At 41.2% G+C, this 22899-nt stretch overlaps 1 protein-coding gene across 1 annotated transcript in view; it reads left to right on the forward strand.

Annotated features, from left to right (window-relative positions):
* Positions 1–21162, forward strand: part of MRTFB (myocardin related transcription factor B) — a 56441-nt gene extending 35279 nt beyond the window's left edge. The window contains exons 7-16 of the mRNA XM_070955330.1: positions 1093–1216; positions 2784–3031; positions 3411–3564; positions 6441–7463; positions 8231–8374; positions 9072–9227; positions 10880–11017; positions 13430–13490; positions 15711–16301; positions 19598–21162. Of these exons, the coding sequence (XP_070811431.1) occupies positions 1093–1216; positions 2784–3031; positions 3411–3564; positions 6441–7463; positions 8231–8374; positions 9072–9227; positions 10880–11017; positions 13430–13490; positions 15711–16243 (2581 nt within the window). The 3' untranslated portion in view covers positions 16244–16301; positions 19598–21162. The remainder of the gene's footprint in view (positions 1–1092; positions 1217–2783; positions 3032–3410; positions 3565–6440; positions 7464–8230; positions 8375–9071; positions 9228–10879; positions 11018–13429; positions 13491–15710; positions 16302–19597) is intronic.
* The last annotated feature ends 1737 nt before the right edge of the window (positions 21163–22899 follow it).

Consider the following 22899-nt stretch of genomic DNA (forward strand, 5'->3'; position numbering starts at 1 on the left):
GAAACACGGTAGCGACGTCTTTCCAGCTTCAGATTCAAATGTTGCCCCTTTTTATGTCCTTATATCCCCCCCTCCAGGGAAAAGTCAGAAGTCCAGTTTGACTCTTCATCACAAATAAGAAAAGAGCTAATAAAATAAGACAGATGGCTTGGTGTTTATGGTTGAGCGTAATTAGTCTTCCAACCTATGTAGGAACAGCGTCCAATATGCTGTTATGCCAGTTGTTGAAACAGGCTCTTGTCTGATGATAAAGCCTGAGTGGAAAAGCTGAAATTTTTCTCCCCATTCTGTCATAACTGCTTCCTTAATGTTGAGGATAAAATACCTTTCCAATCATCATTTCTTTGTTCTTTAAAATTATATAGAGGACTTTTTTTACCTAGCATTGAAGCAGTGCATAGGAAGCAATGCAGCTGTTGGCTGTGAATGGAAAGGTTATTTAGGCATGATAGCTGACTGTATATTTAATATTTCTTTGAAGTGTATTGTCAGGTAGCTAGCAAAGAAAAGAAATTAACTGTCACAGAGTTACAAGTAAATAAGCATTTCCCCTTCAAAATTATGATTAAACTGAGAGGTCTTTCTGAGTTTACAGTCATTGTTTTCTTGCAGATGTTTCATTACTACAAACTGGATAACATCATCAGTGCTAGAAGAGAGTGGGGTTAGCACTGATGATGTTACCTACTTGGGTCATGAAACATCTTCAAGAAAGCAATCAAACTCAGAGAGCACCATTTCAACCCTGAGCTACAAATATTCTCCTTTATTGGTATGATCAAACTTTTATATGACTTTCAAGATTAAAAACCGAGATAAGGCATACAGATGTTCCTAAACTTATTTTAAGGAAAAGAAAAGCTTGTTGCACACACATTTCATAATTCTGTTTGGATTATTATTGAATAATCGTAATAATTTTCCTTTCATTGCTTTTCGTGAGAAATTCAGAATTTCATTAGTCTGATTTCAGGGGAATCCAGATATTATGAAATATCATGAAATCTCTTTGAAAAGGTGACACCTACTGTATCAATAGCTTTTTCTCGTTTTCTCCTCTTCTCAGTATCCCCCCTTAGCAATACCAGGAACTGACTTTTTGAAGCCACCTGTCACAGATCAGCATGCCACACGCACAACAACAACAACTGCTGCTCCTCTTACCACAAATTCTATGACTGCCACAAAACACTGCAGTGGGCCAACACTAATAAAGGTAAGACAGAACAAAACCAGTGGGTGTTGGTTTAATTATACTGCTTTCCTCAACAAAAATGAACATTTTTTACCAGGAATAATAACATATATAATTAGTTGGGTCAAGAGCATTTTAAAACTTTAGAGGAAAAACCCACATGTATGCATTGGCAAGCAAGCATGAAATCTTCATCACCATCCAGCTCTGCAGTAACTATTAATCATTTTCCTCAAATAAATATTTTTTAACCTCGGTTATTGATATTGTAAATATAGTAATTGTACTTTTCAGTATGTCGCCAACTGGATTAGCGGTTTTGCAAATGAATGAAAGAAAGGAGTTACATCTGCCAGTTTCTATAACATTGTTTTTATAAGATATCGCACTGAATCGAGTAGACAAAAGGATGACATCACTTTTAAGTTATGCCGACTTTTGCTAGAGTCCTTAGCTTGTAACACTAAGCTTTAACACTTAAATAGGAATTTAAGAGACGCTGTCCTAAATTTTAGGATAATAATTTCTGACTGATGAGGCGAAGCTACAATTCTGGCAGCCTACATTATTAATGTACTAATATTTCTGTCTCAATAATTAATATTTTTCTCTCAGTAAGATTGTGTTTGGTCTGCTTTTGGGGAAGGGAGGGGGCTAGTTAAGTGAAATAGTTCAGAGCAGCTGCTAAAGTGAAAAGAATTTGCTAAAGCAGCTCCAAAGATAATCATCTTCTGGATTATAGTCAGATACTGAATTCAATTCCAGAATTCTTACTGTTGAATCTATAAATATACTTCTTTTCCAGATCCAGTGAAGTATAACAATTTGTATACCGGTAGTCCTCTACTTACAAACTGTTTGAAGTTACAACAGAGCTCAGAAAAATAAACTTACAACTGGTCCTAACACTTAACAACCATGGCAGCATCCTCACCGTCATGTGATCAGAATTCAGGCATCTGGCAATCAGCATGTGTTTACGATGGTTGCCGGGTCCTACAAATATGTGATTTTCAATCTTTCTAGCTGGCTTCCGGTGAGCAAAGTCAATGGGAGAGGCCCGATTTTAACAACTGCATGGTTCACTTAGCAACTGCACTGATTTGCTTAACAACCATGGCAAAAAAGGGTTATAAAAATTGGGCACAGTCGCCTTCCTTAGCAACAGAAATTCAGATCTTCCCTTGTAGTTGTAAGTCAAGGACTACCTGTATTAGTCAAATCCATGTGCAGCCATGAGCCACTCACTCAATGGTTTCGGGCCAATCATTACTCTTTCTTATATACTTGTAGTTGGAATGATATTGGAGGGCCTCTTGAGTTTCTGGAGAAAAGAAACATCCATGTAACGCAAGTCTTCAAACTTGGCAACTTAAGATTTGTGGACTTCAATTCCCAGAATTCCCTAGTCATAATGGGGGATTCTGGGAGTTGAAGTCCACAAGTCTTAAAGTTGCCAGGTTTGGAAGCCTCCGATCTAGCAAACAAAGAAATGAATAAAATCTCTACCGTAGCACAGAATAAGAGTTTTGGATTTAGCGTCAGTTCTGGATCAAACCGCAGCTTTGTATTTTCTCTCTGCAAATAGCAACCTCACCCCAAGAACCCCAGTGACAGACCCCGGAGCAAGAAATCCAAAGAACCAAAGCCCAGAGTGAAGAAACTGAAGTACCACCAGTATATCCCCCCCGATCAGAAATTAGAGAAAAACGAGCCCCCCATGGACTCCAACTATGCTCGTTTGCTGCAGCAACAACAATTATTTTTGCAACTGCAAATCTTGAGCCAACAGCAACAACATTACAATTACCAGACAATTCTTCCTGCACCACTCAAGTAGGTGAACCTTGGACAGTTTTGGACTTCTTTGGTTTTCTCATCTCCCCCTCCCCCCCCTTTTTTTTTTTTGCCCCTGGAAAAAAGGGAGTAATTAATTTTAAAAAAGCCTGTGTGATGAACGCTGGTCTAACTGTTTCCTCATTGCAAGTTTAGTCTGGGACGTTACATGAACGGAATAAATAATTCTTCAAAGCTAAACAAGATTATTTTGAAGCTTTAAAATTAACATTTCTGTACGCCAACCCAATTAAAATAGATAAAATGCTTGACAGCTGAAGAGGAAAAAATTCGGCAGTCATGTTGAAAAAAATGGATAGGAAAGATAAATTTGGTTTTGAAGGTTGATTTCATCTTTTTTTTCTTTTTTCCTTTGAAGGCAAATAAATGACAAACAGGGTAACACTGGGAATGTACCACTCAATGCTTTGAACAACAGCATCTCTTCAGTACCTGTCAGCACACCCAGACCAAACACTAATATTTCAAATAGAAAGCCAGGACCTCTTCCTCCTAGCTTGGATGATTTGAAGGTAAAAATAAATAAATAAAAATTAATAAGTGCAGCGTGAAATGTCTTCCAAGGGTCCTAAAAATGGTGTTACCCCAACTCATCCGCCTTTCGAATCATTTTATTTTTTGCCAGTTCATCCCGCTGTCAGGTGCCAATTCACCAGCTTCAGCACCGAAAATAGTCAAAATGTGGTACTGTTTTCAGTTTACAAAAAAATGTAGCTCTAGATTTAGAGCAGGGGTGTCAAACTCAGGGCCGGATTTGGCCCAAGTGGTGCTTAGATCTGGGCCGCGGGACCGCCCCGGAAACAACGAAGGACCAGCCTGCAATGCCTCTGCCAGCAAAAATGGAGCTCTGTTTTTGCTGGCAGAGGGTTGCTGGAGGCCGTCGCAGTTGAAAACAGAGCTAAATCTAAATACTCTAAGGCCGTGATGGCGAACCTATGGCCCAAAGTGGCACGCGAAGCCATGTCGCCCGGCACGCACAGCCTTGCCTGTTTGTCTTCCGGGTTTCTGGTGTGCGCGTGACGATCAGCTGTCCTTTGCGCACGCGGAAGTGACGAAAACCGATGTGCACTGGCCAGCTGATCGTCGGGTGTGCATGGGCATCAGAACCCGGAAGTTCGGCTTTTCCGGAGCACGATCCCTTTGTGAACGTGGCAGTGCTGTGCTTTAAAAGCAATAAGACAAGGGCGCAGACGTAAGAGAAGTTAATAGAATTATTCACAATGTAGAGAAGGTAGATCAAAGTGGATCCTGTAAATTACAGGTACGAACCAGAGTTAAAATGACAAAATGACAGAGGAGATCGCTCTATACATATAGACTTCAAAGATCCGGTCGCAATCTTTTAGCTTATCTTGTCTGAAGGGGTTATTAAGTGGATAAATAGGATCGGATAGCAGAACACAAAGGAGGTTAACCCGAATGGTTTAGAAAAGCAGGCAGGTGGATAATTTTAGCATTCTGCCTTCAAGTACTGGCCTATTAATAGTCCTGCTCCATGCAGCCGAGAAACGAAATTGCAGCTGTTAGCAGTTAACGTTTCAAAAAGAATAAGAGGGTTAATCCCTAAGATGCAATTAGACTCACTCTTTTTGGTATTCACTTATTCAGCTATAACCAGAAATATTTTCCGTACCCTTTTAGCACGGAAGAAACTTTCGGTGCAGAGATTCTTAAATTATGGATCAGGGTTCTGGGGGTCATAAGCAGTTCGGGGATGGGGGTGGGAGATGTCCCATTGTTTGGGTTTGTTTTTTAACTTGATCAGGCTTGCCCAGGCTGAGTGAGCATTATCAGAAGTCTCTACAGGCTTCGTGCCTTGCTTTGCCTTCACAGGTCTTGTGGCTGGTTGCAGAGCCACAAAGTGTGAGAACCCCCAGCATAAACAGGTTAAAATTTACCGTATTATTCGGAGTATAAGACGTGCCTAAATTTAGAAGAGGAAAACAACAAAAAAAATGTTTTGACCTCCACGCACCCAATTTTGGCCCTTTTTTCGGCCCATTTTCAAGGCTTTTTTCAGCCCGTTTTTGATGCTTTTTTCAGCTCATTTTTTGGCCTTTTTTGAGGCTTTTTTCGTCTTGTTTTCAAGGCTTTTTTCATCCCATTTCTGAAGCTTTTTTTGGCCTGTTTTTTTTCCCAAAAAAAAAAAGGGCTGAAAAAAGCCTAAAAAAATAGGCCAAAAAAAAAAAGGCCAGAAAAAGGCCCGGAAACAGAGTGCGCAGAGGCCAAAAAACAGCTGGGGGCTTTGGCAATATTCGGTCTATAAGATGCACAGACATTTTCACCCCCTTTTGGAAGACAAAAAAGTGCGTCTTATAGTCTGAAAAATACAGTAATTATTAAAAGTAAATGGTATTTTTATTTCTAGCCCAGCCATAACCCCAAAGAAATAATTAATTTTATTCGTGTGGCTTTACACAAATCCATTGTTTGTTTTAGAAGGATCTGGTATCCTGCTCGAATTAATTACAGCAGAAAGAAGTGAAGCTAATGGACTGTAGGCTTTTGCAGAAGTGCTAAAGCATAAAAAGATTGCCATTTTTTTTATATTTCTACTCCATCTTTAACATATAGCTGAAATCCCACAACTGTGAACGCATCCAGTTAACACCGTAAATAAGCAAACTGCAAGGACTGTCTATAGGGCTACTACATTATCTACAGAAGTCTTTGGGCAACTGCACAAATTAACGCTGTTGTCTGCATGGCTGCCTCTTCTCTCGACTGCAGAGATTATATTTATAATGATATTTTCAGCAGCTGACGGGAATTCTGGGAGCTGAAGTCCACACAACGTCAGGTTGCCAAGGTTCAGAAACAAAGTCTTATCCTTTGCCTGCATGACTCCTTCCTTCCTTCCTCCCTCCCTTCCCTCCCTCCCTCCCTCCCTCCCTCCCTCCCTCCCTAACTATTCAACCAAGAATTACCTGTTTTTCTTCTTGGCTTCCAAATATATGCAGAGTTGAAGGTACTTTATTTCAAAATGCAATGAAAATTAAACATTATCCAGCCCAGAACTCAAGAGCTCTGCAGGCAACTTACTGTACCAGCTTGTCCATCAGCATGATTGTAGGATGTATACAGAGGCAGAGATATACAGATGTAGATGCGTGGAAGTCTCAAACTTCCATGAGTTTGAGTTTGAATATTTTGTTTAGGCAGGATCCACAAGGCTCCATTGCTTCTAGTAATTTTAATATTTCATGCCCATTATTCAGGGCACATTATACTTTCCGGTTTTATTCTGCAGGATTTAAGCAAATAATACATTGCTGGTGTTTTTGCATCTGATGGTGGCAGTTCCTTCATTGGATTGCTTCATTCGAGCGACTTCATTTCTATTTTAAAAATCACTGTCTCCTCCCCCCTTCCCTCCCCTCCACTTCAGGTAGCTGAACTGAAAATGGAATTAAAGCTAAGAGGATTGCCTGTGTCTGGAACTAAAATGGATCTCATTGAGCGTCTGAAACCCTATCAAGATCTTAACAATAATTCCGTTGGCACAAGTAATACAGTGGCCGGAACTGCTTCCAGTAATGGAACCAATAAACCTGGAGAAGGCACTACACCGTTCCCTGCTGCACCATTAAATAAGCCAGCAGTTAATTCTGCTCCCAATACCTCTTCAGAAACAGCACCTGTTGTTGGAACTGGCAGCAAAATAGGACCCCTGGAACACTTGGGTTCCCCTCTGCCCATTTCCCCTTCTCCTTCGGAACAGTCCAGTCTCGGAACGGACGATGCCAACATGGCTGATACTTTGACGGAAATCATGACCATGATGTCTCCATCGCAGTTCCCAAGCGCTTCCCCTCTTCGAGCAGCCGCACACGAAGACGGCGGGAACGCATCCGGCATGGACCTGGACGCCACGGAGAAGGACCGCAAGCTTCAAGAGAAAGAGAAGCAGATCGAAGAGCTCAAAAGAAAACTGGAACAAGAACAGAAGCTGGTGGAAGTGCTGAAGATGCAACTGGAGGTCGAGAAGAGGAGTCATCATCATCAGCAGCAGCAGGCCCAACCTTCTGCTTCTAATACGCCAATGACTTTGAATCCTCAGCGCAATAGCTCTTCTGTGAAAGAAGAAAGCACTATGGCAGACAGTGCTGAAGCAAGGCACTTGGTCTCTGATGCCAGCCATGCTTTAGGGCAGCCCAGCTCAGCAGAGATCCAAAATCTAATTGCCAAAAAGGCCGTGGTTATCAAGCAAGAGTTACCTTTGGCCCAAGCTGAGCCGCAGAACGTCATATCTCAGTTCTATGTAAGTTCACAGAGACAGCCCCAAACGGCGGTCGTTGCCCATCCTCAAGCTCTGCTGGCTGCCTCGGGGGCTGCCCAGCTACTCCTGCCGCTCTCCCTCCAGGGTCCAAATTCAGCCACTTCAGTGCAACTGCCTGTGAGCAACATCCAGGTAACATCTGCCGTCAACCTTAATCCGATGGCCACTGCTAGTCGAGGAGACATTTGTGAATGCAACTTGAAATAATGCTATAGCTTTTACTCCCCAGGTTACATACATGGATGAAGCTGGAAGCTTCCTGCTATGTTTTGTGAAAAACAGATCGAGGGGTTTGGGATTCTAGTTCCGAAGGCAAATTAATCATGCTTTAATATAGCAGCAATATCAGGAGCATTTAGACTTATACATACCGCTTCACAGTGCTTTTTACAGCCCTCTCTAAACTGTTTTACAGAGTCAGCCTATTGCCCCCCAACAATCCCACTCCTGGCTGGCCCCGCCCATCCCCCCCAGGAGTCCCCACGCAGCCTCTTTTGGATGCAGGTAAGTGCAGGCGCGCAAGGAGGCTCCGGGAAGGCAGAAAACGGGCCTACCGGAGGCTTGTTTCCAGCCTCTAGAGCCCAATAAGGCTGTTTTCGCCCTCCTGGAGGCTCAGGGAAAGTCTCTGGAGCCTGGGGAGGGCAAAAATGCCCCCCCCCCCGCCATGGTGCAGGAGGCCGACTAAGCCATGCCAACCATGACCACGCCCACCCAGCAACCGGGCAGAGAGCCCCTTGCTAAAATTTTTGAAGCCCACCCCTGTAGAACTCCTGCATTTTTTTTTTTCATTTAAAATAGACTGAGTTTGGAAAATAATGCATCTTGGTTGCCTTGATGTTATTGCAGTTGTCTTCTGCATTCAGCAAATTGAATTGAAGCCATTTCTTTTTATCCTCTAGGTTCAAACACAAGCTGGTATTCCAACCATCACACAAGTATCTACTTCTAGTTTGGTCCCCAAAGTACCACAGATGCACATGTCAGCCCCCAAACAAAATGCTTCCCCACAGCATGCAGCTGGCCAAACCTCAGAGAACAGAAAGGTTGGTGAAGGTTTACGTACAAAGGGATTATATCCTGTAGCTAAAGTTCTGTATTCTATTACTTGCGTGGGCTTGTACAGTCGCTCTTCAATAAAACAAGATCCACGATGGAATAATAAACATGTAGATTTAGCACTTAGACTCATAAACGGCTTCACAGTGCTTCATAGCCCTCTCTGAGCCATTTACAGTGTCAGCCTCTTGCCCCCAACAAGCTGGGTCCTCATTGTACCCACCTTAGAAGGATGAAATGCTGAGTCAACCTTGAGCCAGTCAGGATCAAACTGCTGGTTGTTGGCAGAGTTAGCCTGCAATTCTGCATTCTAACCACTGCACACCATGGAAGGAAGGGAGGGAGGGTAACAGCAATAAGACTTAGATACTGCTTCACAGTGCATGGTTGTCCCAAAGGTGCTTTTTCAAGAGGCAGCTGGGCTTCCTTGTTTTTCTTTGAAGACGTTTTGCTTCTCATCCAAGAAGCTTCTTCAGCTCTGATTGGATTTCCATTTTTCTATTCCCCACCATCCACCTTTGGGACTTCTTAAGGAAAGTACTTGGATTCTTTTCTGGATTGATTGAACTCAATTTAAGTTTTATTATTATGCTACAAATATTAGCGGTTGCTAATCAACCCTGCATATTTTAGTTTAAAGATTTTAATATAGGGTTTGTTCAACATTGCATTTTGTTTTTACAGGTATTCCCTCCTACCTCACCTAACACAGTATTTTCCTATCAGAATCCGCCTGCTACAAACCTTCAGCAACCTTTGTTTAAGCCAGCATCAAATACGACTCCTCACTCAGGGAACCAAGCACCCTTAGTGCATAATGGACCAAATCCTCTTCAGAAGGTAAAGCTTGTTCTCCATTGCAGAGGCCTGTCCCACCAAAAGAGCATTGCTCGAAGGCTTGAGACAGCCCATCTAGGATGATCACAGCACACCTCTTCGGAGTGTTGGTGATTATCCCTTAAGCCCAGGGGATGCATCTTGTTCTAGCTCACGTTGTAGGGACCATGTGCTAGAGGTAGGCATTGTTACAGACCTCAAAGCTCTCCCATGTACATACAAGTATTTTGCACTCTTAGAATAGCAATAGCAATTAGACTTATATACCGCTTTACAGCCCTCTCTAAGGGGTTTACAGAGTCGGCATATTGCCCCCAACCCATCTGCGTCCTCATTTTACCGACCTCGGAAGGATGGAAGGCTGAGTCAACCTTGAGCTTGGTCAGGATCGAACTGCAGATTATGAACAGAGTTAGCCTGCGATACTGCATTCTAGCCACTGCGCCACCACGTCTCTCTTAATAGTTGGGAAAAGCTGCTGTGGGTTCTATTCTTAATGTCTAACGTAGGACATATAAGAGACTGTTTGGTGTTGATATTAAAGTGTTGAAGCAAGAACAGGGAATCCTGGCTTAATCCACTGGCTATTTTGGACCAGTCGTGCCCTCTCAGCCCTAGGAAAGAGGCAATGGCAAAACACTTCAGAGAAATATTGCAAGAGAACCACAGGGACTTGTTCCTCTAGTGTGCCAGGAGTCGAGAGTGACTCGAAAGCAGAAAGGTGGGTAGGACAGCAGATAATTTGAAGCCTTTGCAGTGCTTGGGGAAGGAGGAGTTAACTTGCCAGTTAAATCGTCCTCCGCATAGCATTCAGGTTTGGAGAGAAAAAAAACACCTTCCTTTTGAGAATGTTGCAGTCAGGGGTGGGCTCCTGGGGGTTCGGCAGGGTTCGGGCAAACCTCTAGCCAAGGATCACTGGGGTTCGACGAACCCCCAAATGCTACCCCTGGCTGGCCACGCCCACCCCTCACCTCACCTCCCAGGAGTCTCCACGCGGCTCGTTCATCATTCCAGGTAAGTGCAGGGGCCGTGCAGAGGGTCTGAGAGGGCAAAAAACGGGCCGCCCAGAGATTCCAGAAGTCCAGAAACGGGCCTGTTTCCGGCCTCCAGACCCCGGAGGAAGCAGTTTTTGCCCTCCTGGAGGCTCAAAGAAAGCCTCCAGAGCCTGGGGAGGGCGAAAAACACCCCACCTCTCTGCTGTGGTGCAGGCGGCCGACTAGGCCATGCCCACCATGGCCACGCCTACCCAGCAACGGGGTAGCGAACCCGTTGCTAAAGGATCTGAAGCCCACCCCTGTTTGCAGTAGAAGCTGTTTTGATCAAGCCTCAGGATGGAACGGAAAGAGATTATGGTACTTATGACAAACCCCTGATGCGTTGGAATCTCCTTCCGTGTGTCTGCTTGTTGCAGATCTCATGCTTACCTTAGAAGAGAAGTAGAATATTGTGTTCCCCCCTTCACTCTTTTAATAAAATATTATAATACATTATCTCCTTGATGTGAGATAGCTTTTAATGATAAAGCAAGATAAATATGCCCTCTTATCGTTGTAAGCAAATAAAAAAGGAGAGTTGGGGGTCTCTTTAAAAAACATTATTTAAAATCTGTTTGCTGCCACATTGGTTTGTTAACTAAAATCCATTTTTTTTGGCAGCCACCTTCCCCGGCTCAGTCCCAGCAATACCTTTTGCAACAGTCCTTGTTCAACAGTTCAGGAACCAAAACGAAAGACCCTCCACGTTACGAAGAAGCCATCAAACAGACGCGCAGCCTGCAGTCTTCTCAACGAGAAGTAAGCGAACGGCAGACCCGTTTATTTATTCTAACATGTCTTATTGAGGCACCCAGCTTCATTAAGGAGTCGATAAAAGAGATGCGATGTGAGCCCTTCCATTTGCTCTAACTTCAAGTAGACATCGCTGCTCAGTCCTGGAAAAAAAACAACAACCCGCGAAGATGCGAAATTGCAATTTTCCCAAAATCTTAAAGCGAATCAGGTTTCCAGAATGTCCGCCATGTCAACATTCCCTCAGAGGGCAGGCGAAAGATAGCCATGCCAAACCATGGAATTGGGGTTTGGCTCAACTAATCCTTCATCAGGGGGGGAAAAAAAAACCCCAAAGAGTTTTCTTTGTAAGGGAGACCAAAAAATGTGTTGTGGGGGTGGGGGGAAGCAAGGTCGTTTAAGGACAGGGCATCTGTGACAAGATAAAATACCTGCTAACTCATGACTGTAGTTGATGGAATATGACTTTTTAACAGCCTCAGCCAGCCAGTTTGGCAATGGCTGTTTTAACAAGGCTGTCAAGGATCAAAGAGAATGAGGAGCTTTCTTTATAGATCAGCTAGTTGGGAGGGGAAGGAAGCCAGATATTGGTTCTACCCTGGCAGTTCATGACAGATGCTGATGTTAGGTTCAGTACAGGAGAAATTGTATTTTGTCTGACTTTGTTGATCCAACTACTTTTAAGTTTCTCCTCCTTCTCTCCTTAACGCTGGTGAAGAACCTGCCAAGTTTTGCTAAAACCACCAGCTGAGCTGGAATTATTAAATTGAGTTTGCCAGTTAAAAGAGAATTTAACTCCATTTTCTTTACGAAAGTATTTTAAAGCTTTGTACCTCTTGTTTTTCTTTTAATTGTTGTTTTTTCCTTTGCTCCCTCCTTCTGATCTTTCTGCTTAGACTAAAAATTACAAACAACCGGCTGGGCAGCTACATAACCAATTCTGAAATTAAAGGGGCTGTATGAAATAAAAAGCCAACTCAAAAAAGAAGCCCCTTTTTTTGGTACAATTAGTCTAAATATTTATTTGTTTGTTTGTTTGTTTGTTTATTGGTTTGATTTATATGCCGCCCTTCTCCAGAGACTCAGGGCGGCTTACAATGCGTTAAGCAATAGCCTTCATACTTTTGTATATACCTGCTTAGTAGGGCTTTTGTCCCCCCCCCCCCCCCCAAGTGGTGTTCTTTTTTATACAAAGTCAATTTATTGCCCCCACAATCCGGGTCCTCATTTTATGTACCTCGGAAGGATGGAAGGCTGAGTCAACTTTGAGTCAAATACTATTCTCAATTACTTTGTTCCATTAAAAGATCAGTGAAGCTTTCAGATAGGGGTGTTTTCCTGTTTGGGATACGGGTTGACTTAACGTTAAGGATGCCAGTATGAATTTACTAGCAAGATAGAGTCTTGCAGTCAATAGATATTATTGGGAACAAGCATGGATGAGAGATACTGCCTGGGAAAGCCAAGGGAAATCATCAAAACCATCAACAAGCAAAAGTTAAAATATTTTGGACATGTGATGCGACACCTGGAAAAATATGGCATACTTCACTTAATCCTCAAAGGAAAAAATTGAAGGCAAACGAGGTCCAGGCAGAAGAACAACATCATGGTTTGGACAAAACTCAGCAGCCCTTTTTTGTGCGGCTGTTGATCAAAATAGGATCGCCAAGATGATGGCCAACGTCCGATGACGGGTATGGCACAAGAAGAAGAATAGATTGAGAATGTTTCATCCATGGCATGATGATCCATGGTCATCCAGTGGTATGAACTTTCCTTCAGTAATTCCACAAGACAGAACAATATGAAAATTTGGGGCAAAGGTCAATGCACCTGGACATCCACTGCAGAAAAGCAGCTTACCTGTGTAACTAGCTAGCAGGGGAAATGCTTTGCTGCTCTTTTTCTGTATAACAAATGCTGTGATGAACATGCATTTGAACAGATGTTCCTCTCTGTTTCCTTTTATTTTGATTTCTACTACCTGTTATATAGCACACCTCTTTTGTACACTATCAGACCGATTTTTCTCAGAAAGTCTGTTTTGCAAACATATTTCTCAGAAATGTGTTTTGTGAACGTATTTCATGTTTACTCCAATTGAATTCAGTGAGGCCTATTTCTAATTAAATCTGTATTTGGACTTCAGCTTTAACAGAAAGAATTCTTAGCAATTAATCTTGAATCGGCAATATCTCCCTGGCTGTCTAATACATTAATATAGATACGTACGTATCAGATTGTTAATTCTTCAGGAGTTAGTGGGATTTTCTGTATATTTATAGCTTAAATACAAACATAGAATACACTACTATGTTTTTTTATGATCCCAACCTATCCTAGAATACCAATCATGTTTGTCCTTTGGGAAATGATATGGTAAAATAAACAATATTTTTTTCCCTTCGTTAACAGATTTCCAGTGCCCACAGCCAGCAGATGGATGATCTTTTTGATATCCTCATTAAAAGCGGAGGTAAGATGCACCGAAATAGAACACGTGACTCAACTTACAACAGTTCATTTAATGACCATTCAAAGTTACAAGGGCACTGAAAAAAGTGACTTATGACCGTTTTTCACACGACCACTGTGGCATCCCCGCGGTGGTCAAAATTCAGACACATAGCAACCAACTCGTATTTATGACGGTTGCAGTTTCCCAAGGTCATGGGATCACCTCTTGGCATCTTCTAATGAGCAAAATTCCATGGGGAAGCCAGATTCACTTAACAACCAGGTTTCTACCTTAACAACTGCAGTCATTCACTTAACAACTGTGGCAAGAAATGTCTTAAAATGGGGGCAAAACTCATTTAACAAACGTCTCACTTATCAATAGAAATTTTGGGGTCAATTGTGTTCATAATAAGTCAAGGACCACCTGTATTTGAGGAATTGATTTTTGAACGTCTTTAATCTAGATCAGGGGTCTCCAGCCTTGGCAACTTTAAGAAACCAAAGCTGGCTGAGGAATTCTGGGAGTTGAAGTCCACAGGTCTTAAAAGTTGCCAAGGTTGGAGACCCCTGATCTAGAGGACCACCTTAGGAGTGTTCTAAGGAATAAGAAATGGAACCTATTGCTATTATTTTAATGGTGGAACAACTTTTATTTGTTAGTGGACAGAATTTATAGAAGTGCAAAATTAATCCAGGAACAGAACATTGTTCCCTCTGGACCATGCCAAATCTCCTCCTAAATCATATCGTTCCAGGGGCATTTTGGCAGTTTCTGAAAGTGAATCATTTGAACTGGAAGTGGTAACCAGTGATCTAGCCAAGCCATCGTTACATTTTGAATGTAACAGGCAGGCTGAAGGCCAGAGGTTTTCAAAATGTTTCTGTGGCTGGATCGACTAGCTATGATCATCTGTAGATGGACCGTTTTGGAATCTTGCGGTGTTTTGGCTGAGTCAGAAAGATCAAACATGGCAATTCATGCTGGCCAGGAGAAGTGATTTAAGCAAGAGTATGAAACCGCCAGTCGTGGATTCATGTAACATCTGAATCGGGAACTAACCTGGATAGTTAGTTTCCTGAAAGATCAGAATCTGAAGCTGGGGATAAAACTTGTTTTTTGATTCAGCCTTGTGAGGAAAACAGCAAAATGGGCATCCTGAGTCCGTTGTAATGCTAACCAAAGGACAAACAAAGCTTCTGGTTTCTTTGGCCAGCTCTCAAAGAGTTGTATTTTAGGATTATAACAGTACCAGATTTGTTGTTTGTTATTCAACACAGAAAATCCAGTTTATTATCTCTGTGTTCATCATTGATGGTATAAGTAATAATCTCAAAACCCATCTCAGTTTGGCTTGCTCCCAATCTCTGTCATAGATCAAATGATTATTGATAATTCTTTAACCGGCAAATGGAGGGGTAATTACACTGTGTTTCCCTGATCTAGTCAATCATTTTTTTAAATCTGCTGTTCTGAGTAGAGAACTTGTGCCCATTCAGTCATTATAGTGGTCCGTGGACCTAGGCTGAAAAAAATTGAAATAATTGATTCACTGAAATGGTTATCTGTTTAATAATAAACAAAAAACCATTTTAGTTCATGGGTTACAGTCCTAGATGGTTTCCCTTGTTAGAAAAAGCTTGCCACAAAATAATAATCCCTTTTGTACTGATATTGTTGGTCTGATGTTGCCTTGTAAGTTATTTATAACAAAGCTCAGGAGCAAAAATTGACTCAGGGACTTAAAAGTAATGAAAGGTCACTGAGTCAAAAATGTATTTTGTTAAAATGTATTTTGTTAAAGCAATCCACTGAAGTGAGTTCTTTCTTTTTTATTTTATGGATTCAGTGAAATATAGAGCTGGTTTGGTCTAGTGGTTAAGGCATCAGGCTAGAAACCAGGAGACATAAGTTCTAGTTTCAACCTTGGCATGAAAACTTGCTGGATGACTTTGGGACAATCGCTAGGAGACTGTGAGTTCTAGTCCTGCCTTAGCCTGAAAACCAGCTGCGTGACTTTGGGCCAATCATCAGAAGACAATGAGTTCTAGTCTTACCTTAGGTATGAAAGTTGGTTGAATGACTTTTCAGCAAGTCCCTCTCTTTCAGCCCAGCCCACATCATAGGGTGGTTGTTGTGGAGAAAATAGGAGGAAGAAGGAGCATTAAATATTTAATAAAAACAATAAAGGCTGGATAAAAAAATAAAAAAGATAAATCTGCCGTTGTCTTTCTGCAGAGATCTCTATGCCTATGAAGGAGGAACCTTCTCTGATTTCCAAAATGAGGCCAGTGACCGCCAACATCACTACAATGCCAGTCAACACCGTAGTGTCACGTCCACCCCCACAAGTCCAAATGGCCCCTCCTCTCTCCTTAGAACCAACGAGCAATTTCTCCTTATCTCTGGAGAACCAATTGGAAGCTCTTCTGGAAGGCACTCTACCCTCAGGAAACGGGATGCCTCACCTGACAAGCAGTAACGAGGACAAAGAACCTTTCTCAGTCATTGAAGATCTACAGAATGACCTCCTTAATCATTCTGGGATACTAGATCACTCTCACTCCCCAATGGAGACCTCTGACTCGCAGTTCACCCCCAGCTCATGTTTATCCCTCGACCTCCCAGACCCAAATTTAGACAATATGGAGTGGCTAGACCTCACCATGCCAAATGCTTCATCGGGATTGACGCCGCTCAGCTCGACAGCTCCCAGCATGTTTTCAACAGATTTCCTTGATCCACAAGATCTGCAGTTGCAGTGGGATTAAACTGAAAAAGTCCGAACCGGACTCGACCACGTTTTTAAAAGCTCCACTTAACAATAAGGTCCATTGTTTCACTTTCCTTTTGTTTTCAAGCTCATCTCTATATAATTATTTTAGGGATTTAAAAAGAAAAAGAAAGAAATCGCAGAGCACAAGGTTTAAAAAAAAAAAAGATTAAGAATGTTCCAACGAGAAAAGATTGTGATTACTGTAAGCTTATGAGAATGTGTCACGAGCAACGATTCAGGTGAGTGGGCACGTTGAGAGCAAACTGTTTGGCTTAAGAACAATGCCGTAGCACCTTTCGGTCTCTGTGGACATTCTCAAACAAAGCTTTGAGTTACATGGTGAGAAAGCTTTTGACTGAGTTAAAAACCAATGGGATTTTATATAAAAGGATGAAACTAGACGCTGTTTAGATTTCTTCATGACTTAAAAAGCTCTTTTCTCTCGCTAGTCAATTCTTTTAAAAGACGAGCAGGTGTTTCCTTTTTTTGACTTGCCACGTTTATTTGTGGAGCCTGCTAAACCCTATGCATCTTTATTCAGAAATAAGTTTGCTGTTCTATTCAGAGCAGCTCTTTCTCATATAAGAATGCCTAGAATTTCAGCTTTAAACCGACCATATTACTTGAAAAAAGAAAAGTCTTTGATACATTAAAAAGGTGCTTTCGGTTAGCTTTGACATTTGTGTGTGTGTGTGTGATACAAATAATCATATAACCTGCAGACAGAAAGTGTGCCATTAGGGAAATGTTATCTTCTATTCTTTCATGTATGAAAAGGGGGACTATCTGTGTGCAGTAGCTGAAAGAAAAAATAAAGGAAGCCAGCCCCCCCCCCCCCCCCCCGACAGTTATTGGCAATGGCAAACCTTTGTAAATTGGCATCGTTATCATGTGTAATAATCAGTTAAATTCAGGGTAAAACTTTTATTTAATTTGTGCAGAGGGTATGCAGGAACAGGTGCATATTGGGAAAAATATTTCTCACACTTTCCCCGCCCCAGTGTTTGGGGGACATCAGTTGTCAGCTTAAAATATTTAAAGCACTTAAAATCAATGTTTTCTTTTTCAGTCTGGTGTTCCCATCAATTTGGTTTAGTAGGTACCCTATGGCATTAAAAATAATAAAGGTATATCTATTACAGGAGAGCTGCTCTCTTTTAAAATTTATTAAGCCCTTTTGAAAAAAAGAAACATGAACCAAGAAAATTAAGGGGCACATAAAAAGAATAGAGGAGTAACAGACAAATAATATAAATAAGAAAAAATGGGATCTAAAATGTCAGGGAGATTATGTTTTTTTTAGTATGTCATTATTTAGAAAATAATTGAAATCCCATTTTTAAAGAAAAAAAATAAAAAACACCATTAAACTTTAAATTGTAGATGACCGGTTCATACAGTAAAAAATTGCTAACTGGATTATGGAGCATTGCTCCTGATTAGGTTTTTTTTTTTTCCAGTTCATCCACCCTATGGATTATGAATTAAGTTTCACAGTTTAAAATTAATAGAATGAATATATATTCTCTATATAGAATACACACACACACACAAACCTATTTTGAAACCAGCATCATCTTTTAAGCGAAGCCTGCAATTTAAAACTGCTGTGAAAAAAAAAACATAAAGGGCAAAAATTCTGTCTGACAAAAGCAATGTCATGCCATTACAATGCAAGCCCCCATCCCTTTTGTGCATAAGTTGTGAAGTTGCACACCTATCCCAACAGAGCTTGCAATGCTCCTTTCCTAGATTTGACAAAAGCAAGCAGAGCTGTGGACTTTCGTATTCCAGTGTGTTCATTCTACCTCCGTAGTTAGGATGTTCTAAAACTTTTTAGAATTTCCTACTTATTTATTTAAATCGTATATGCATTAATGAGTGCCATCACCCATATAACAATTTGAATCAGTTCTATCCAAAATGACATCCCCTATTGCTTCCCAACAGACAGTTGCAGAACTCCAGAATTTCACAGCATGAATAGCTTGATGTCCTTTGGATACCCTATATGCAGTGGTGGGATTCAGCCGGTTAGCACCTATCCGGGAGAACCGGTTGTTGGAAGAAATCTTATTTTGTTTTTTCCCACTTTACAGGGCTAAAGGAATTACAACATTCTGGTGTAGTTTCTAGCCTAATCTTTATTGCCCTGCTTACAGAAACTGCCTCTCTGGTTAACCCTTATTACATTGTGACAGCTAAAGCGAAGCGCCCATCGACCTGAGTGATATTGAGTTGGCCATGCCCACAAAGTCACATGACCACTGAGCCACGCCCACCCAGCTGGTCATTAGGGCAGAGAACCGGTTGTTAAATTATTTGCTTCCCACCACTGCCTATATGCCAGGAATTTCTGCCTGCAAAGCATAGAGCTGGCTTGAAAAATTGACAAGGAAAAAAATCCCTTCAACATTCACTACTTTTAAACACCATCAGAGCTATTCAAAATCTTTCCCAATGTTGCACCATAGCCTATATATTTTTTCTTTCTTTCTCTCGAAGGTGGAGATTTAAAAAAAAAAATCAAACTCTGTAAACGACAGGTCTCAACTTCTGTTTGTAAAGCTCAGCTAGCTGTCTTTTTAATCATGAAGAAATTTAAAGAAAAAAAAAAATCCTTCCGCAGTAGTGTTTCCCAACCTTGGCAATTTCCAGGTATGTAGACTCCCAATCAGTCCCGGAATTCTGCAGTGAGCATCACCCTTGACAGAATTCTGTGGGGGGGCGTTGAAAGTCCATACACAAACGAAGCTGCCAAGGGGGAAGCACTTCCACGAGATTGCTCAATCGGATTTTTTCAAGGCAAAGTTCTCTTTTCATTCCACAGAACCAGATGAATTCGATTTTTGGGAAAAACAGAACCTGGTCAGAATTTGGATCATTTCTCGTTAGAACAGTACTTAGTTCTGCAGGGGAACTTGGTTCTTTTTTTTTTTGCTTGTGCTCTTAGGAATCCCATAGAATTGTCATTGATTCAAGGAGAACTAATCCGGCCCCGTCAAGCAATGTTTTGTTTTAGTGTTTATTATCCAATAGACAATATTTTGAGCCGGCTGTGTATTTGCAGTGCATATTTTGCCGTTTTGTTTTCTCCTGAAAGCCATAACTGTGAAGATGCCAATTCGGGTTGGCTTCATTGTCGAGGCGAGCTTTGATATTTTAGGAACTGTTTGCTGGTGTCAAGGTAGCGCCAGGCCAAAACCAAAAACATCAACAACTTCCCCCTAAACGTCAGTTTGGGATCCTTGTTTGGAACAATTATTCTTGTGCCATTTTGCATTTTTATTTTAGAGCTATCATATGCTGTTATTCAAACAACTACACTAAACTTTCTTTGTGATTTTAGCCTAGAGCTAGGAGTGTTTTCAGCCAGACAGTATGAAATGACTTTGAGAGAAAGTAAGTATTTTCACCTTTACCATTCCATTTCCCCATCCTTTGAGGGAGAATAATCTTCCACTAAATATATTTTTCTCCCACATACCGTATTTTTCGGAGTATAAGATGCACCTTTTCCCCCCCAAAAAGAGGGAGAAAATCTGGGTGCGTCTTATACTCCGAATGTAGCCCCGCCCAGCTTCTCAAACGGAGGTTTCAGAGGCTGAAAAAAGCATCAGAAACGAAGCTTCAGAAAAGAAGCCCCCAAACAGAGCTTCAGAGGCTTTTTTTTTCTGAAGCTGATTCGGAGGCTTTCAGAGGCAAGAAAAAAAGTTTTTTCTGAAACAGAGTTTCAGAAGTTTCAGAGGCAGAAAAAAAAGCAAAAAAAAAAGCAAGGCACAGAGCTCACAACCAAGGAACCTGTTGCTAAAATGCACCTTTGGGAACAGCTGATTGGGGGTATTCAGGGAGGCCAATCCACCTGCCAATCAGCTTTTTTCTTATTTTCCTCCCCAAAAACTAAGGTGCGTTTTATACTCTGGTGCGTCTTATACTCCGAAAAATACGGTATATCAGTTTGAAATAAGATATTTAATACTCTGTCCTGGCTTCAGTAGAGACACCTATGAGATATGAGTTCTATATTGCTGAAAATTAGAATAATTTCCATAGATGCATCATATATGATGTTTTAATCCAAAGAAGAGCGGATCTCTTGACTGTATCTTTATGCTTCAATATGGATCCTTAGCTAATCTGACTTTCCATCTCCAACTACCATTGGATTTAAGGGACAGTTTGCCTTTTCAGCAAGATGTGCTTATCTATATATACCTCTCTCTTTTGAATTCTACCCCAGAGCAAACAGAGAACAACCATGGAGTTTCTAAAAACGTGTCCCCAGCCTGGTTTTAACAAAGCCTCTCCCGGGAATGCGGGTGTGCGTCTCTCACTGTGTAATCCAGCTGGAACCTACCAGGATCTGTCTATGGAGCCTGATTCACACAGTTTGAGAAGTACTTTCTTATAGCTTGTAAGCAATAGTTCGTGCTTTTGGCTTAGAAGGGGCCACAATCATCAGTTAGTTTGTAGGAAGCTTTTTTTTTTTTTTTTTTGGTCCTCTTACTGACTGGGCTGCCATTGCAGAGAGCATGTACATAGAGCTTAATTTTTTAAAAAAATAGTATTGTGTGATGGCGTGCTACACAAATGCCCTCATGCGTAGTGTGCTACCCAAGCCATACCGGAGCATGCACGACAGAGAATGCAAACCCAGCCTGGAATAAAACCAGGCAGCCAAGTGTGGTAAGCAGTGTGAAGCTTCATTCTAGGAAGAAAAACAAACAAACAAACAAACAAACATTAAGGGATCATGAACATTTATAACGGAATCTTATTTATTTTTAGGTTAAGAGCGTGTGTTGTTTTTCTGTGCATTTCGAAGCAGAACTTTAACATGAAACATATCTAGGTTTGCTTTTAATCGGACAACCTGAGATATGCGATCTTTACCAACTGTATGTGAACCTGATATTTGTGAACAGTTTCTTTATATTTATATACATATATACATATATATATATATATATATACAGACATATATATTATTGCTTGGGTAATTTCTGTACACTTGATATATATATATTTTTTTTGGTAAGATGAACATTTGGCTCCTTATCTTTGATTACCAATTGCACTGCTAGCCTCGCCTTTCTCTGCACAAAAAAAAAAAACACTTGGAATTTGTTTAGTAGTACTAAGCATGCCTTCTGAGTAAATATCAATTTTACTGCAGCTACGTGCTTCTCATTTGCTTAGTATTGCCTGCTTTTTTCTTCTTCTTCTTTTTCTGTTTTTTTTTTTTTTTTCATTTATGAGATCGGTCCACACTCACGGGAGTTTCAGGATCATCCCCACCTGCAGTTACACCATCTGGAAGATCATATTTTGGAGAGTAGCTAAAATGAAAACCTACTTGTTGCCTACTATTGCTTCTCTCTAGGACAGTGAAAGAAGAGAGTAGCAAAGATTATTGCAGGAGAATCAATCTAAGTCTCTTTGCCAGCTGTTCTTCTGTGTCCAGAATATACATGCTTGCAATGTAGTGTCAAACATGATTGCTCAGAAGTCCAATGGGGATGACGAAGTTGTAAGTTTAAGATAGGGCTATGGCACCGTTCTCCATAATGCAAATTAATTCACTATAGAGGCATAGCTAGATTTGCTGTTTGCAGGTATGCAAACCCCAGGGAAAAAAATATCTTTATCAGGGAGATTTATCTGTTTATCCCAGTCTCACTTTCCTGTGCTAGATGAAGTTGTGACAAAAAAAAAACCCAACAGTTATCTATTTTCTGGAATTCATTTCTGGTTATATTTTCCTTGATGTTTGAAAAGAGAGAGAGAGAGAGAACAAATAAGCAGAATGAGGTACTTTAGTACCAGTTTCTGCTGTAAGGATATAGATTTCTTCAATCTCCTCCAATATAGAGATATTTCAAGATGGCATAACATTTAAAAATGGGTTGACAGCAGTGGTGGGTTTCAAATTTTTTTACTACCAGTTCTGTGGGTGTGGCTTGGTGGGCGTGGCATGGCTTGGTGGGCATGGCTTGGTGGGCATGGCAGGGGAAGGATACTCCATTCCCTCCCCACTCCAGGGGACGGTTACTGTAAAATCCCCAATTCCTCCCAATCAACTGGGACTTGGGAGGCAGAGAATAGATGGGGGCGGGGCCAGTCAGTATTTTTACTATCGGTTCTCCGAACTACTCAAAATTTCCATTACCGGTTGTCCAGAACTGGTCAGAACCTGCTGAAACCCACCTCTGGTTGACAGTCTTGGGTCCTTTGACTAAGAAAATAAATTCTGTTATTTTATTGGCACTGACTTCTGAGTAAACCTGCTTTGCTTTCCACTGCAGGCATATATGTTGTACACACAAACATGACTCAAATAACCATAGCTATAACTCCAGAACCAATTAGTGAATCGGTTTATATTTAATGGCTCACTCTCCAAAACCTGTTCTTTTAGACCGCTTTCAAACCGCTTTTTGTTGTGAAAAGCAGAAAATCGTCAAGGATTTCTGTCATACTTCTGGACAAAATAAGTTAGTAGTTAGTAGACCCACGAATTACGATAAAGCCAAAGTACTTTTAAGTCTCCAGGTAATCCACGGGATTCTAAAGTGTTTTTATTTTGACTGGATTATACCTCACTTACAATAGTCGGTGGAACTATTCCTAACACGCTGCATTGGAATTGAG

This window comes from Pituophis catenifer, unplaced genomic scaffold, assembly GCF_029215685.1.
Source record: "Pituophis catenifer annectens isolate HBS135680 unplaced genomic scaffold, rPitCat1.0.hap2 SCAF_16, whole genome shotgun sequence".
NCBI classification, from domain to species: Eukaryota; Metazoa; Chordata; class Lepidosauria; order Squamata; family Colubridae; genus Pituophis; species Pituophis catenifer.